The sequence below is a fragment of the Patiria miniata genome, unplaced genomic scaffold (genome assembly GCF_015706575.1).
Source record: "Patiria miniata isolate m_02_andy unplaced genomic scaffold, ASM1570657v1 HiC_scaffold_7, whole genome shotgun sequence".
NCBI classification, from domain to species: domain Eukaryota; kingdom Metazoa; phylum Echinodermata; class Asteroidea; order Valvatida; family Asterinidae; genus Patiria; species Patiria miniata.
This window is the reverse complement of record NW_024037074.1, coordinates 25,346,872-25,366,105: the sequence shown is the minus strand read 5'-3', so window position 1 is coordinate 25,366,105 and position 19,234 is coordinate 25,346,872. Positions and strand designations below refer to the sequence as shown.

Here is a 19,234-nt window from a genome sequence, read left to right as displayed (position 1 = left end):
TGCAAATACATGGAGTCCAGAGAGGCCACATAAAGCTTATTCTCGATCATAACCCCATCTAAAAACACGTTAAAATTGTGCAGCAGCAGGATTCCACTCAAACCAGTGAGTTTGGCGGTTTGAGACATCATCTTTCATTGAAAAAAAAAAGTTTTCATTTTGCCGACGCGCATGGCTTCGGCGACGCGCGCGCATACCAGAAACCGGAGACTTTTTTTTTGGCCTTAGAGACACACTCTTGGGGAAAATGGTCCGGTTAACATGGTTAGCTTATTATGATGGGACTTGAGCGTGATCAATTGAGCGTCAATTGAGCGTGATCGGCTAACTGATGAGGTTTACGCACAAAACCCCGATCCCACGAGGTTTTAGAAAGCTGTCGAACCACATTTTGCGAGAGTGTGTCCGTAATGTATTAATGACTGAGATATTGGTTTGGAGTAGACAGATTCCAGATTTGATGCATCCATTACCAGTGGAATTAGCGGGGGGGGGGGGGTTGTATACAAAGAAGAAACACATCTTTGTCTCAAACACAAAAATTATCTCAAAAGTACATGTAGTCAACTTGTTTTAGAATATAAATCCTGTTAATACAGTTTCAGTCAACTCATGCACAGCATCATCGTACACTGTCAGATGAGGTACTCAAGCATTTTCCCTGAATTATACCAGATTGGTTCCATTAATCAGCGAATAAACTGCTTTGAAAATGTTCCATATCTGCATGATTTACAAACAGAGAGTTATATTCTAAAACTCTATGTTTACAAAAGAACAAAAATGTTAGCGCTACCTATCAGGAACGTGGTGGCGCCCTTCCATGAGCAGCTAATTCGTGTTTCACTTTTTTCAGCAGGTTGTCCGATCTACGATCCACTCCAAAACATTTTATGAACGTCGTTCGTATAGCCGGCCGTAGTCTTGACAGTTGAGTCATGTAATGTCTGTGAAGTGTGAATGTAACTTTAGAAAAAGAACTAAGTTTTGTAATGTATTGATACTCGATCGCTTCAAAAACTAAGACATCATTTTGACTTGATAACCATCCTTTGCTTTGGCAAAACAGTAATGTCTCTCTTAATGAAGTAACAACGAATTAAATTCGACAAAAAATGGTTTTGTCGCAAAACAAAGAATGATTCATGACAGGTGGTCGAACGCAGTACGTCACGTGTGAAGTGTCAATCGAATCGGTTCAAAATGGCTGCAGACAGGTAACGTAAACCTCACCTAAACATGCTAAAGCTACAAAATACTGTTAGTAGTAAACTGTGGCACAATTGCAATGCATTATTACTTAAGAACAAAAATAGGGCGATCGTGTAGTAGTGTAGGGCCCGGGAGCAAAATCCACTTTAAAATCGGCCTAGCCTACTGTCACTGCTACTGTAATCTGTACCAAACTAGGCCCCAGTTCAGTCATGTCCCTTTTTTTTTTGTCAGTCATGTCAGTTGGCAACATTCTCAATAAACAGGTAGGGGGCCTAGGGCCTATAGTATCATGTCATACATAGAGCCTGGGTAGGGTTTTGATTTTTTGAGGGAAATTTGGGGGTAAAATGGCGATGATCGCAAGGCACAAAATGCACAGGAAAATCGGGGTTTCGAAAAAAATTCCATACTCGATCACCACGTTTTATTCGATTAATTTTCAAGCACCAAAAGTTGTATCCTTTATGGTTATTCCCTTCACTTTCCCTCCTCTACTCTCACCCTCTCCTTTCCTTTATTCCTATTTATTAATCAGTCACTTACTTCATCGAGATTCGAACCTCGGACTCTTGCTTGAAACACGAGACTCTTAACCGCTAGGCCACGCACGATCGCTGTTGCAATAATCAATCTTTGGACGTATTTGAAGTAGCCATTGACATAAACTAAATATTCGCGAACTCTCTCCCTTCCTCACCTCAAGGGTGACCCCTCTAAGAGTGAAAAGGAAGGTGTATGATGCATACGTGTGTAAGAAAATGCATGACATACGGGAACGAAACATGGGCAATGAAATCGTCTAGTGTACAGCGCTTGGAAAAGGTTGAGATGAGGATGGTGAGGTGGATGTGCAGGACATCACTACATGAAAGAACGAGGAATGAAGTCCTCCTTCAGTCAGTGGGCCTGATGGGGGTAGCAGAGGTTATGAGGATTAACAGGCTTAGATGGTATGGACATGTGGTTAGGAGAGAGGCAACACACTGGCTCCAGAGAGCTTTCAATTTTCAAGTCGCCGGAAGAAGGCCTCGTGGGAGACCTAGAAAAACCTGGAGGGAAACTGTAGAAGAAGATGCCAAAACATCTGGTATTGCTCACATGGACCCCACAGACAGGAAAGCTTGGAGAGCAGCCATTAAGGAAATGAAATGTCCAACCCCACAAAGTGGGACAAATGGACTCTAAACGCTGATGATGATTCATGAGAAAATAAATATTTATAATGACGTATTGCACTATCATTGGCCGGCTCATGCGACGTCATGCAGGCATGCAACTTTTCCTCGGATCAGCTGATTTCCTCTTTTTTTACTTCCCATGTGTGCCATTGAAAATAGAAAAACACTGAACAAAGTCTGGGAAAAATTTGAATTTCCTCTTTTTTTGTGATTTCCCAGTTGCATGCCTGGTCATGGTTGTCGATGTCATGCGTATAACGTACCGCTGTTGACCGGCTGATCCAACTTAGTTATGCACGACGTGAGCATCCAAAATGTGCTCTAAAAACACATTTTGCCTAACTTTTTTTCGAATTTACACAGCTTCCTCGATTCCTCTTGGGTGAAATCACAAGGTGAGGTTACAATTAATATGTTTGGCAGCAGATAAATTGATGATCGAGTATGGACATTTTCCCGGGGTTTCTACCCCAAGAAACTGTTCAAAATTGCAAAACGGGTATCATTAGAATTGAGAAAAGTCTGCTTTTGATTGAAGGGGATTTTGGAGCAATAAAATTACATAGGGCCTATTTGACTCAAAACAAAACAGGGCCCCTACACTACACGATGGCCAAAAATAGGACGTTAGGGCATGGTGTAGGGTTTTTCATTCTTTATTTTTCCGCATAGGCCTAATTGTCTACACAATATTGTAGCTATATCGTCAGACCCCTACCCTAAAGCTACACGGCCCTTTTGCTACACATTTACCTTCAATCTGTATGTGACAACGCGCGCACGTATTGCAAGCGTTACCTGCGCAGATAATGGAGGGTCGAGGATACGAAAAGAAAAGTAAATGTGGATGGGGTCCCCAAGATCTGCAACTGCTTGTCGAGTAGGGACTCCCATTAGTATTAATTAACAATTCATAAATACCTCAGACAGTTTAGCTATTCCTATTGGTCGAGAGCTCGTCACGTGGCCGGTCTTAAACGGATGATAAAGACATGGCTAGCTGGTCTTAAACACTTTTCCAGTGTCACAATAAAATGTGGACTCCTAAAAATCCAGTGCCTCTTACCGTTTCATTGGTTGAACGTTCACAATCCTCACGTAGGCATGCGCAACACTACAAGCGAGTCAGAATTTTATAGTTCTAAATTCAAAACGCAACGCCCCAGGTGCGTTCTGCGTGACATCGCGCAGAACATGTTACGCGCATGTCAATCTCCATAAAAGGGTTGTTTACATCTTACTCGCCAGCTGAACACTCCATTATTTTGCTAGAGGGATGTTTCAAAAAGCATGAAGTGAACTTGTTGAACAAAATCGGGATTTTTTGAACGAATTATTTGATATTTTTTTACGGATAAGGTATTTATGAATGGGAATAAATATGTGCTCGGTCGGTATTAATCACTCTGTTTAATACCGCTTAGAGTCTGGGTGCTGATAATTACCCTCGCCTCTGGCTCGGGTAATTATCAGCACCCAGACTCTAAGCGGTATTAAACGAGTGATAAAAACCTCCGGAGCACACATTTATTCCCTTATTACATACTAACACAAAATACATACAATAAGACAATAAACTAAAACCAAAAAGGACAGTAACTTCTTGTAACCCTGTGTGTCATGCGAATAGACTTTATGTGTAGAGAGTTTATATACCTAGTTATTGCATGTACCGGTAGTTCGGCTTTATATTTTTGTTTTAATTATGGAAAATTCCATATAGTAAACAAATAATGAATGTTTGTGAGTGCAATGGTTAGAATAATTTCATGAGGTGACAGATGAAATGTTCCATTCCGCGAGGCGAAGCCGAGTGGAATCATGGAACATTTTATCTGTCACCGAATGAAATTATTCTTTCCATTGCACGAATGTGAAACATTCATTACTTGTTTTATATATCATGTAACACCTGAATAAATCCTTGTCATCTGATTGGTTGACTTTTAATAGCCAATTTATTCAGGTTAAAAACTGGTTAAAAGTGCCACAAGTTCATCATATCTATATTAATGCAAACTGTTCGACAGGTTAAGAACAATCATATTCAATTTATCTCGATTTAAAACAGCGCCACCACCAGCAGCAGCGACACCGTGCAATGGAAGTTCTATTCACAGTGCAATAGAACTTCCATTGCACTGTGCGCTGCGCGCCACGAGCGCGCCGTGCGTTGGTACGAATAATTCAATGACGTGATCAACGATCCACCAATCAGATGACTGGGATTTATTCAGGTGTTGTATAAAAACATCTAGGGAGTTGCACAGCTTGGGACCCTCGTACTTGACTGTATTTTGGGCGAGAGTGGTACGAGCAAAGGACTGATGATATTTGTTACACCGTCTGGTGAAATGATGGTGACTTCTTCATAAAACGTAGAATAAATTTACATGTACCGGTAGGTAATTTGTTATGATTTAGTTGGTGCACGAAGGTCCCAAGCTGGAGAGATTAACTATCTTTTACTTTGAGAGTTAGTATTTATAATATTCATTTCTTTTGGTTATGACAGGACGTCGGAGAAGTTGTCTCCGCTCCGGAGTTTAAGCAGTTTTAAATCAGAGATTCCACTAACAATGGAGGATACAACAAGACAGAGCAGCGCCAAGTCGTAAGTCATTCTCACAAAATGTTGGTCACCTCACCTGACATGCTTTATATACCTGACAGTTGACTGTTGATGTTTTTTTGCAAATTCACCGTATTGTAAAAATGGATATATGCGTTGTTAAAATGAATATCATTTGATTCAATGATGATTTACAATTTAACAAAACATGGCCATTATTAGCCCCAGAAACAAGGGTGGCTGAAATACTAGACTACCTCCGTATATTATCAGCGTCAAAAGGCCATGTGCGTGAAAGGTCCCATTGCTAGGGGAGCAGAAAATCATTTTGTCACTTTTATGTAATCACACAATCATGTCTAAAACTGCTTAATAACAAAAAAACCTGTTGACTTCATTACATTCAGAGGTCTAGTTATCTTGTTATTTCGGGTTGAATTCGGACGAATTTCTGCAAAGACGTCATGGCTTGTGATAATCGCGCCCTCACTAGCTTGCGTCAAATTTTGGCAAAGTGCATCGATACGGCTGTTGCCTGTCATTCAGTATTAGCCAAAGTGCGCTCGCATGCATGCACTTATGACCATTATGGCCTTTTGTGGCTGATATACAGAGGTAGCCCAGGATTTCAGCCAAAATTTATGGGGCTAGGCCATGATGGCCATTCATGCCACATTGCCATATTATTGGCCTTGTCTTTTTATCAGTCAAATATTTCAACTGTGACTTCAGAACTGTGATGTTTCATCTTTTGGTTTAAAAATCTACAGTGGTGGATAGGGACAGCATGAGACTTCATAGTCAACCAAAAATAAAATCTTTGAAGCATACATGTAAGAAATGTTACAGAGGGGAACTCAAATTTCCCTCACAAAATAGAGAAAAATGCTACTTCAGTTTCTCGAAACTTCAATCCTTGACAAAAAATTAATCCAAGTGCAGTAGAAGAAAAGCAAAAACTGTTTCTGAAAGCTTGGTTTGTCTACACTCCAAGAAACAATTATTTAGGTCTACTTGTAGAAAATGTACTTCAAAAATTCATGAGTTCGCAACTCTTATCCGGAATTAACCATGTTTAATATATCGTATTTATTGGTGACCAGTGACTGTAAGGCCGAGTAAAAAAAATAATAGTTTCTTGTCCGCCTTTTTGAAATAAAGAAGGAGGCAGGCATTTAAGAAAAAAAGAAATTTCACCAAGATGGCCGATGTTCCAAGATAGATGAATTATTCAATTTTCTCAACTATTACGCTGATTGTGTGTCCAAAATACATGTAGTCCTAATCCTTTCTACATGTGTAGCTACAATTTTGTTGCAAGCAAATCAAAAAGGTAATATTGACATGATGCATTAATTATGCAAATTATAGTGCAAATGTTTGAATTAAAAAAAATAATTGAACATGTGCATGTAATAAGCTATTTGCGAGTGACCTACAGTATACCCTTTGGGATTTAAATTTGAAAAATGTCTGTGACTTTTAACTGTGAATTCTCCAGACCAAATTCGGGGCAAGCTCTTGCATAGTTTCGTAAGAGATGCTCAGCACCAATTCATTGTTCACAATGGGTGAGAATGGCACAAAGACACCAGACCATGTTGGAGCTGGGGGTTGCTAGCATAAGGCTTGCCCCAAATTACGTGATACATGTACATGTAGGCCTATAGTAACAGTCTCTTTAGTCGGGAAAATGCAAAGTTAAAATGTGCAAAGCATTGGATTAAGTCAGCGTTCCAGATGTTATGCTACATTGTAATTTATCTATGTAACTCGCAAATGGCTTACTAACAGACATTCATAAATTATACCTCAGACAGTTTAGCCATTCCTATTGGTCGAGAGCCCGTCACGTGGCCGGTCTTAAACGGATGATAAAGACATGGCTAGCTGGGCCCAATTTCATAGCACTGCTTAACAGTAAGCAGAAAAGTTGTGCTTACTATAGCAGAAAATCATGCTGCTGCTTAAGCACTATTTCATGCTAACGGTTGCGCGCGCATGGAGATTTCTATTGTTACGTCACTGATTTAAGCAAAGTTTTCTTCTGGGGTTAAGCGTGCTTTTGCTGTGCTTACTGCTTAACGGTCCCTATGAAATAGATGGTGGCTCGGTAAGCACAAAGTCAGCTGTTAAGCAGCGCTATGAAATTGGGCCCTGGTCTTAAACACTTTTCCAGTGTCACATAAAATGTGGACTCCTAAAAATCCAGTGCCTCTTACCGTTTCATTGGTTGAACGTTCACAATTCTAACGTAGGCATGCGCAACACTACCAGTGAGTCAGAATTTTATAGTTCTAAATTCAAAACGCAACGCCCCAGGTGCTACGCGCGCGTCAATCTCCATAAAAGGGTTGTTTACATCTTACTCGCCAGCTGAACACTCCATTATTTTGCTAGAGGGATGTTTCAAAAAGCTGGAGTGAACTTGTTGATCAAAATCGGGATTTTTTGAACGAATTCCTTGATTTTTTTTTACCGAAAAGGTATTTATGAATGGGAATAAATATGTGCTCGGTCGGTATTAATCACTCTGTTTAAGACTGCTTAGAGTCTGGGTGCTGATAATTATCCTCGCCTCCAGCTCGGGTAATTATCAGCACCCAGACTCTAAGCAGTCTTAAACAGAGTGATTAAAACCTCTCAAGCACACATTTATTCCCTTATTAGAGATACTGCACATTGTACCTTGCTGTGTAGTTGCACAATGTATGCATTTCTAGTTGTCATGGTTACATGCACCGGTAGTAAGCTGTACTATGAGCATTCACAAGAAAAACACAGGAAAATGAAATGTGTTTGGCCTCATTTAATTATATGTTTAGGACACAGTGCCATAGCTCTACTTGTTTAATGTTTTACGAATGTGCAAACAGGCTATATACAAATTTATTGTCTCGCAAATGCCGTATTATTGACAATCTCACTATATTGCACTCACTCTCTGTATACAGCTCAGACCCAACAATTTTAGAGGATTGAGGATGGTTCTTAGCAAAAATGGCCTTTGAAATGAATTTCTGTTTTTTTCACAAAAATTTATGAACATCACAATCAATAGCCAAAAAAACCCCATTATTCAGTTATTGGGTTTTAAGTGGTAGGAAAAAGGCTGAGGCTTGTGCAAGGCCTGATTCCTAACATTTTCATACACTTTCTTTGAAACACACAATATACAATTTAGGAAACGAATTGCAATGAGGAATGAAAGAAACCAATCACCTGATAAAAGGACAATTAAAATGCAATCAAATGCATTGTAAATGCCGTACTGGAATTTTATAAGTATATTTTTTTCAGATTTTTTAAAAGCTGTACATATATATCGAGCTGAAAATTGGCAGGGCCTACATAGAGTTTTAATGATTCCAGAGTAGAGGTTCTTGATGTTTGACTGTTTCCAGTGGTCCTCGCTTTCCCCAATATGAAGAATACATTTTGAAAAGGAACCTTGGGGCCTACTCTTGAGCTCGGAATTATACTAACTGGAGAAACTCCATCTTTGCGCTGACTCGTTACATGTTGGGTGAAAGTTTGGTAGGTTTTATTTTTCTAGGCACCGTATTACTCGCAGTTGGGAACTAAAAATATTGTTTTCATGAAAGTACAATTAAAAAAACCCCACCAATTATTAGAAAAAAGATCTACATGTACATCAAAATATTGTCATCTACCGTAGCTTCATGTGTAAATTTGTCCATGTTTGTAACAGTACACTAGTATCACTTTGAGAAATTTCTATAGCCATGTGTACATTTTACACTCATGAGTGAACACCTTTATTATTGGCTAGACATGTCCATTTACATACACTGTACATGTATGCCAGGTAATACGTACACATACTGGGGGGGGGGGGGGTGATTAAGTAACACCTGGTGGTTGTGCAGCAAACTGATGAAACCAGGAAGCTAGCGAGAAAAAAAAAAAAACCGCATGATTGAGTGGGATCAGACTTGCTCAGTATTCTCAATGAGTGCTTATTAATGCGCCGAGTGCTGCACCTGCACTGGTGTACGTATATTCTGCGCTACTTGATGACTAATATTTTGCGCAGCAGATTTTGCGCCGCGCCAGATTTTGGGGTACCGTATGTCATGGAACTGGTTCGTCAAAAGCACTCCTCTGGGTTGGTGTTTAATTGCCTTGGAGATGATTAGATTCGGATTTCTGGAATTTAGTGTTTAATCTTGTGATGGCAAAATCTCGGCGGCGGCAATCAGTTGGGTCATATAAAAGGTAAGATTCTGGTCTGGTTTAGATGTTATCTTGCATGTTTTATGATTTGAAACATATTCTACAGGTTGCAACTCTTTTAGCCTGTATTGATATGGTACAGTGTATTGTGTGAAAATAAGGCAATGTTCTTCGTAAGTTAACATAACAGATACAGACTTACATAATCCATGGAAAAATTCAAATAAACTTGTTAATGTTATCGCTGTATGTGTACGTGCACATTGTGTCTGTTATGCTGACTCATCGCGTGATACGTTTTTGAAATTGACACATTGATTTTCATAGAGTTACAATGTACGGTAGAAATGTTTTTGCTTTTGAATAGAGACTCATTGTCACCATGGATGCTATGAATAGAATCCATGGTGACAATGCATGCCATGTACATGTACATGTAGGTGTGTACAAGGAAGTCTAATTCTTAACACAAGTTTACATACATTTGTACGTACATGTATGTACGTTCATGTACAAGAAAGCATACGGTACATCTATCTTAGGCAGTTTATCCATATGTTATGAAGGGTAGACCAACCGTACGTACATTTATGAACATGATGAACATGTTCAGGTCTGTACATGTGACATTCACCCTAACTCCCTACTTCTTTTACTAAACTTACTGACCAATTCCTCCAAAATCCATCAATCACACTGCTTCCAATGCATGCTTTGTTTAAGGCCTCCAGGCCCAAGTCCATCATATTCCATCAATATTTAGTCAAACCAGGCCTGCAGGACCAAGTCCCCCAGAATCCATCAAAATGGGTAGGGTTGGGGCGGGGGGGGGGGGGGGGGGGGGCTGGATTTTGCTGATGTTGGGGGTACTCGGGGAGGGTAGGGTTAATAACCACTTAATTGAGTGGAATTGTACACAACAAATTAGTTGAAAGTTAACATTATTATTAGCAAAGTATCTCCCAAAACAAATTATTAATCAGTGTGAATGTTCATAATTTTTTCACCCTCAATCCCAATTTCAAATTACATGTTGCATGTACTTGTATGAATGTAAATGAGAACACAATTTGAAAACAAATTGAGGTGTATCAACAAGGACAAATAAATGCAAAAATAAGAGATTAGTCTGTTAAAAAAGTCCTTTCTATCTATGTCTTTTTTTTACATGTACCGGTATGTTTCAGTAAGAAAATTTGCCAGAATTTGGATATTTTGCTGTTGTAAATTTTCTTTTCTTTGGTGATTCATTGTTGTTTCATATGACAGTACGCCAAATGAGCAAAGTTTTTTTTCACAAATGTTTTCAATGAGCAAATGTGGGCTCACAATAAAACCCCTAAACTGAACAATGTTTTCCTGAAATGACATCTCATGACCGCACCCTTGTTTGCCACGAAAAGCTTCGAAAAATTTAAATGTTTAAAAAAGTGTTCTTTTCAATCAAATTAACGAAAAGGAATGTCAAATAGTTTCCATAGGAATTCCTGAACTGCGAACATCTGCTGTTCATGTGCAAATATACACGTGTAGTCCCATTTTATTTTTTTATTTTAAGTTTTTTTCGCTTAAATGTTCATAATGTATTTAAATAATAAATTTAATAATTTTCAATTTTTGCATAACATTTTTTACACTTACTTTTACAATCATTGAAAAAAATACTATAAAAACCTCAACTCGTACAGTACATAAAAAATACTGTACATCATTTACATTGTCTTTTTTTTCTTCTATTTTTTTCGTGCGTGGCCATATTGTTTGTATGTGGTGTTCCATTAACTTATTAAATCATGCAGGGAGGGAAAGACCACGGAACCCAAGCCTCTCCCAATCCATCATAATGTCCATTATAAGCGGCAGGTGTTCCAATCATAAATATTTATAATTTGTTTTGCTGAATATGTCTGTGTAATTTTCCCACTTGTTTTGTACTGAAAGCAGGATCCTAGTGGATTTGTAATATCTCGTTGCAACTCTGGGATTTCTAGTCTCAAAGTGAATGATTTTTGTCCATTGTATTAATCAGGGGTGTGAAATCTCAGCTTTAAAGCTGATTTCAGCTTTTTTTGTTTTGGATTTCAGCTTTTTTTTCCAGCTTTTGCCCTCACTTGCTGTGTACAAAAGTATAGGAGATTTCCAAAGTTCAGTTTTTTACACCTTTTTTCAGCTGTTTTCAGCTATTTTTTATCAGTGGTCACTCACACCCCTGTAAAATAGTTCCTCACTTGAAATACTTTGTCTCATTTGCTTCTACTTCCTGTGATTCAATTGCAGGGCATCTTTTTACTGTAAGTGCAAGTTTTTAATAATGTTACCTTCAGTTTCAGTTTTACATGTAAGCTTCTTTAATTAGATTCGAGATTTGGCATAATTTTACCAATATGGCATCACAGTTAAATGTACAATGTAATATATAAAGTCATATATTCAAAGTGGCAAAAAGCAATATTCAATCAGTTGATGATCAAATGTTTTCGAGACAGCAGGTTCACGTGTACTGTATTCTTTTGAGCATATTTACGAAACATACAGTAGGCAAGAATTTTTTTAATCACCCCTGATCGAGGTGTACAATGTACATGTACTGGTACATGTACATGTACATGTATGTAGGGTACTTTGATTAATGAATGAATATTTAGGCCAACTAGACCACATAAACCTTTTTACACACAAACATTTCTCAAAACTATGGAAAATGTACATTTGTTGAAGAAAAAGGCAAGAAGCTATTTCATAATAGCAAATCTATAAAAATGAAAACGAGAATTAAATGTGGAAACTGTACCAAACATTTGTACGGTACGTTTCTACCGGTATGTTTCCATATTGCAAAGAATACACCTATAGATGCATTGTCAAGTCCAATGTGCTGGGGCACCAGCAGATGTTGACTCGTGTATGTTTTGAGGTTTATTGCTTTCATTGCTGAAAACTTGTACACGGAAATAGTACTGGTGCATTGTACGAATTTGCTTTTATTAACTTTGACACAGTAAAAAGAGTTTGTATTGTTGTAAGCCTATTTGTATGTTTTTGGTGTCATAGATTTGTCACAGGTTTTTCAACAGCAAGTATTTGGTGCATGTACATGTAAATGTATGGTTGAATTTTGGAACATGTATGGTGAAGCTTTGGACATCAGACATCTTCTATAGCCTATGAGTACATGTATTTCCTGTATGTATACATTTGAACCAACAAAAATACAAATGTACGATGGGTTCAATTAAATTTGTTTGTACTGTTGCACATTTTAAGTTAGTGAAGGAATTGGGCAATTTGCATGTGGCGTGGGAAAATCATGTAGTCTACATTGTAGGTCATTTTGTCTGACCTGACTGACCAGTTGGTTTGTCAGTTTCACTCTCTGTGTACATGTATGGCTACAGTACAGTCTTGTTGATAACCTCATGTACCACAAGATTTGTGCTGTGTAGGCCTACTCCTCAGTAAAAGTGTACGAATTTTATTCTATACCAACTGCATTTCATTAAATTACAAAGAATGAATACAATGTAGGCCTAAGTACAACATACACAGAACAAATTGAAACTGGAAAAACATGTAACCCTCATGCTTCCTGAACAGTCACAGACAGTCAAAAAATCAATCCTCTTCCCCTGCCGTGCCTTTTACACAGGCTAGTCACCGACAGCAAGCTCTGTGACTAGTCAAATTCAGTCAACCGTCAACAGGCATGCAACTTTTCCTCAGATCAGCTGATTTCCTCGTTTTTCACTTCACACTTATGCCATTAAAAATTGAAAAAACAGTGTACAAAGTCTTGGAAAGATTGGAGTTTCCTCGTTTTTTTTTCTTCCAAGTTGCATGCCTGCGTCAAAAGCAGGCAAGTGGTACATGTATGCACCGCTGGCTTATCAATCATTGTTAGTAACATAAACAGTCACAGCCAGTCAAGAGTACATGTACATGTACGTGACTTTATTCTGTCTGGCTTCTGTGTAGTGGTTTGACCAGAAAAATGCAGGTACATGCACACAGGCTCCATGTTCTGTGCATGATTAATTGTCAAAGTTTTGCATTTTAATTAATTTGAAATGGGAAATTAATTGAAAATATGTTTCACGTTGCTGTAGAATTACGGAACATGTACCGGTACATTACAGTACATCCAAAAATACATTACACTATTACAGGTGCATCAAAGTACATGAGGGGAGGTGCAAACATGTGGTTGTTGGTGATCTGATACACTGTGCCCTCTGGAGACATGCACACAATAGGGAACAAAACTGTGTATGCGTCTCCACAGGGCAATTTCTATAGATGAACACATCTCCACAAGGTTTTCATGAAATAGATACATGTACACGTTTGTATATAGATTTTACACAAAACTAGGAATTTCCAAGGTGCGTTGCTTTGTCGCAAATGGAACAGTTTTAGAAAAGGGATATTAAGTCCGAATTTCAGCCAAGGAAATTAATTCTGGTTAAAATAAGAGCATTTTGAAACTACACTTTCAAACTCGAAAACTTTACTACGCGAGAACAAAGAAATGTCTCCACAAGGATACAAATATCAGTATTAATGTTTTAGATGTGCATGTATACAATAAATACATGCGCGTGTTTATGGTGTATATCGAGGACACACATGTGCAACATCATCGATGAATCGAGGACTGAAACCGAATCAAGGACGACTCGGTTGGAAAACGTGTACAAAACCAGAAAGAGCTGTTGCGAAAAAGTTAACGTATAAACAAAGGAAAAGGGAAGAGGAACAAAAGTAAATCCTTGATTAACAACAGATTCATTGGTTTGCATCACAAATCCATTATACCGGTAGGGGAAGTTGAAGAGACAGGCATTTTTTTAAAACAAATTTGTTCCTTTACCATGTGTTTACAGTAAAACAGTTGTCTTGTTCAGGCCCCCCCCCCCCCCCATCCATCTAATGAAAAATCTTGTGTTTGTTTTGATGACACGTCCTGCAAATAAAATCATATAGATGTCTAGAATTTTTTCAATTATGCAATGACAGCAATGTTTGAATAAGGGAATAAATGTGTGCTTGGGAGGTTTTAAACGCAATGTTTACGACAGGTTGGAGTCTTGATGCTTCAGCTTTGGTATGGTACTTATCAGCATCCAGACTCCAACTCGTCTTAAAAAAATTCGGTCCAAAAGTCAAAACAAGTCAAAATTTATAAATTTCAACAATTTCGAGCAACAAAACACCCTTCTGGCTATACATTGGTCAGGCCCTCTGGTCAACAACTCCTACCGTAATAATAATATTGAGATTGACGCTGACGCCCACGTTGCGCGTACTGCGTGATGTGGCGCACAACGCAGATGCACCGGTGTTGTGTGAATTTTGGACTATGAAATAGTGACCCACTGGTAGTATTGCTCATGCCTACTTGAGGATTTAGAACGTTCAACCAATAAAACGGTGCTGGCAAGGGATTTCATAGGAGCCAAAATTTCATGTGACACCGGAAAAGTGTTTAAGACCAGCCAGCCATGTCTTTATCAACCTGTTAAAACAGGCCACGTGACGTGCTCTCGACCTTTATTAACCCTTATCCCTTGAGCACTTTTACGAGAAAGTATCCTGAATCCGCAAATATCCACCTATTGTGTCATGCACAAAAATATTGGTGTTGGTGACTGCGTGCTCAGTATATATGGAGGTATCCTAAATCCATCACAATTCCGCAATGAGTTCCGTGCGCTACCAAAAAAGGGCGCCCTTTTACCTAGCAACAACGTCCCATGGGCGGTACATTTCGCTGGTTGACGCGTACCGTTCCTTGTGTGTGACGCGCATACACCAGGGGATTTGTTCTATGTACACGCAGTGGCCGCGTACCCCCAACTATACTTCCTTTGCCGGTGAGGGGGTACTTGTGAACGGAGCGGATACTGCTAGGCTTACAATCATGAATCCATCAAAATCATGCAGTACGGCTAGGCTTACGATCATGAATCCATCAAAATCCTCTGTTTTCAATATTATATGGAGGTATCCTGAATCCGCTGAAATACCGGTACTCCAAAACAGGGGTATGGATTTTGAGGATTTACATGTAGGTACGTTATTGGTTAATGGGTAAACTGTCTAAGGTATATATGAATGGCAAATACATTGTAAGATGTAAATGTACATTTTGTCTATTTCCCACATTACATTTTTCTCTCCTGTTGGAAATGATTGTTTTTGGATAAAGTAACGTATGATATCTTGCATTGTCTTTTCTGCCCAGATGCCATCAGCATCTGGACCAGTTCATCAATAGCATCCCTCTCCATGTCTCAGCGCTTGTCCTGAATGCTGCTAACTGCTTCATTGTTGCATCAGAGTTGCTGTTTTCCTATGACATGATTGCTGGTAAGATGGATAAACGAGACTATACAAAAGATTAATGAATCACCATTGTGTCCAGATGGGTTAGGTGTTGCCATGGATATCACTTGAATGTCTAATGATCAGTTTGCCAATTGGTGAAATTTCAACTTGAATATGATTGAAACTGACATATTTGAACCTATTGAAAAAATAATAAAGGAGATGTATGATACCGAAATGGTAGAATTAGGTTAGGTTTACATGTACTTGCAGAAAGGGGTAGATAAGCACATTGTATATGCACCGGCACTTGTATTAGTCTGACAGGTACGTACATTGTACACCATTTGTTATTTGTGCATTATGTTTTGAAGCAACAAAAGTGCTCAAAATCTGAAGAAGGGTGTTTAACAACTAACCTGAGTGAATGCTGTATATTCCGAGAAAAAAAAGAATATTCTAGGGTCTCGATCTCGAATTGCGCCTGAATTCATTGCCCAGAGCACGTTCTCAATCAGGTGATTGCAACTCTGAACCTGATGAAGTTTCAGCTGAACTTCAGCTGTATGGGTCATTCCACCGGGTTGGGAAGCAGTGCATGTTACATCCATATATTTGGTTATATTATTAAAATATGCATTCTAAACAATTGCTCAACTTTATATTTGTCTGAGGGTGTTTCAATACTTAAGAAAGTTTGAAATCATTTGAAAGTACGTTGAAAAAAATATGAGCAAAAATGTATTAATTCGGACGTAACATTGACACCATGTCAATGTTTTATCCAAATATTCTTTTTTTGCCATTTTTTACACTTATGTAGAATATTACTCAAACTGACATTGCATATTTACAACTGGACACCTATTGTAAGCACCAAGAAAAGCTTTTGTTTTGGTATAGTCAGGGTTCAAATATAGCAGAAACAATACCTCAAGTGTGGATGTAACGGTGTAAAAATCACTCAATGGAAGTGTGACATTTGGGTTTTGCACTGTGTCAATGTTACGTCCACACAACCAAGCTATCATTTCTGCTCCATTTGATACCTGACAACCGTAACAAAAGCTTTTCTTATTGTGTTGCATGTATAGTTAGAACTACGCAAAGTGAATTTGGGTAATGTTTCGCAGAAATAAAAAAAAGGCACAAATGTCATATTTGGACGGAACACTGACACGGTGTCAATGTTACGTCCAAAATGACATTTTTTGCTCATGTTTTTGGCAAAATACATGTACATTGAAATCATTTCAAACTTTCTGCAGTAGTGAAACACCCAACAGCAAATATTATGTAGAGCAACTGCTAGCAAGGCATTCATGCTTTTCTTAATGTGGTCATACATGTATGTCACACATTGTTCCCCAACCCGGTGGAATGACCCGTATATTTTGAGAAAAAAAAATTCTAGGATATCGATTTCGAATCAAAAGTTGCTGAATCATGTTTTGAAATTGGGCCTGATAATTCAGCTTCAGAGAGACATTCTCACTGAGCCGATTGCAGCTACGCGATGTTGCGCAGCGATCCGACGAATAATTGCAACCGTGCGCATGTGTTCGTCGTGTCAACGCTTTCGCGCGCTTCGCAGTACAAAAAAACCCAAACTACTAACGAAAATTTCCAACGGTGCGTCTTAAAATGCACCGTTGGAAAGGCCTTCTTTCGTTGATTTCTTCAAAATGACAGCTTGCCAGAAAGAATTATTTCACAGGGAGTTTAATTCCCTTACTATCTTTCAACTATCTTTCAACCAATTATGCTTTTCAACAATAATTATGTCAGATACTTTTTGGATACTGTAGCTGCAAATGATGGACTGCAGCTTTAACAGTAAAACTCTTATTGCAGAACTGAACTTTAACTTTAAGCCTGAGATACTTGTCCAGGACTATAGACACAAATCTAGGCCTCTAGATATTGTTTGCTCCAAGGTCAAATATAAGATTGTCTTTTCAATAGCCAGCTTAGGTCACCTAGGGCTGGGTTGTGAAATTTTATTACAGACCAGTATTTCAAATATTACCTTCACTGGCAGTTTATTGACAGTTCTGAAGGTAAAAGTACATGTCCAAGTGAATAATCAAGTCCTTGAAGATTATTACATGTACATGTAGTTTCTGTATCTTGTCGTGTGCGGTGCACTGAGTGAGTAAACATGTTGTTGCCTAATTGTCATGAACATTTCATGAAGATTTGAGTATTTAGGATTGTACTTTATATGTGCATGTAAGCACCGTCTATCAGAATTTTCAATTATCGATATATTAGAAATCCGATATCAAGATAATTGGTATATGGATTATCCAATGTAAACAAATAAAGAACAGGTAAAAACACTACGGACAACGGAAGTTCTTCAAGCAAAAAAAAAAAAAACTTAAGTCCCAATTTTCCAACAACTTTCTCTGCAGCATATTGCTGAAACTTTTGAAATATATCTCAGCACTGAGAGTTTGTCCAGAACAGGCAGGTTTTTCATTAGGGAGATTGCAAATTCCAGCAATCGCTGAGCACATAGCATCGCCGCTTGGCATTTCCTGGTGTTTTTATTTTGAGTCACAAGCACAAGTTGCCGACGAGTTTTTAATTAATTATACAGCAAACGTTAAAAGCACAAGCGGGAGATTTATTTTGAAGATAATCTGGCGCATTTAAATATTTTCGATATCATATCGAAATATAATTTTCGATATTTGGATATGTTAAAATTTGATATCTGTGATATTAATATCAAAATAATATCGAATAATCAAGTAATATTGATATACTGATACATGTGTTGCTGTTATTGTGCTTGATACACTGTCATGACTGTAGGATTATTCCATGTCAAATCACCCAAAAAATTTTTACATTTAAACCCCACCCCCTTCAAATTGGTTCATATTTAGTTTATTGGGTAAGTTAGGCTGAAAAAGCTAACATTTTAAGTTTAAGAGCCGTCGGATAAACGGTTTCTGCGCTACCGCCCGCCATTGTTTGGCAATTTTGGTCAAAATGGGCGTGGCTGCCAATTTTCAAATGACCATATCTCCATAACCTGTAAGCCAAATTTGTTAATCTTGGTTTCTTTTGAAAGGTAACATCATAAGGAATCCAAATTTACCATTATTTTTCATGTCAGGGTTATTTGAAGTATAATGACCTTTTGACCTTTACTTTGACCTTGAATTTGACCTTGTGGATCTCCCAACTTTGAGACGAACTTGGATGAAAATTAAACCCCACCATGTTTTCTACAAAATATCAAAAAAATATAATGTTTTTTGTTTGGTTTCTACATGTAGCTCATGTCAAAGTTGGCAAACGTGTTGCAAAATGTGATATCCCTATGCAGTGTACTAGTGGATTTAAAGTAGGGATTTTTTGTCCCTGAAATATGTTCATGTATTGCTAAACAATGGGGGGCGGAAGCACAAAAACCGTTTGTCCGATGGCGCTAAAACTTAAAATTTCAGCTTTTTCAGCCTAAATTACCCCACATACTAAATATGAGCAAATTTGAAGGGGGTGGGGTGTAACCCATTGGGTGATTTGACATGGAATGACCCTGTATGTATACATACATAAGTTCACAATGTATTTAGATCAAATGACATCCTTGGATGATCATCACAATGACCCCTTGGCCAATTCAGAGAATTATTGCAAATACCACTGGATTAATCAAATGGTCGATGAAGATAACCAATGAATAACTAAACACTAATAATTTGACCAGGGCTGTTGCTTATGGAGTGGT

General features: G+C 38.2%; 1 protein-coding gene across 2 annotated transcripts in view; it reads left to right on the top strand.

The window, feature by feature from the left end:
- The first annotated feature begins 902 nt into the window (after window positions 1-902).
- Window positions 903-19,234, top strand: part of LOC119745404 — a 35,010-nt gene continuing 16,678 nt past the window's right edge. Inside the window, exons 1-3 of one of the 2 annotated variants that reach the window (XM_038221727.1) lie at window positions 903-1,217; window positions 4,909-5,007; window positions 15,404-15,528. In XM_038221727.1, the coding sequence (XP_038077655.1) occupies window positions 1,204-1,217; window positions 4,909-5,007; window positions 15,404-15,528 (238 nt within the window). In that variant the 5' untranslated portion in view covers window positions 903-1,203. Of the gene's footprint in view, window positions 1,218-4,908; window positions 5,008-9,009; window positions 9,205-15,403; window positions 15,529-19,234 lie in introns of those variants that run through there. The other variant, XM_038221728.1, reaches the window with a different exon arrangement.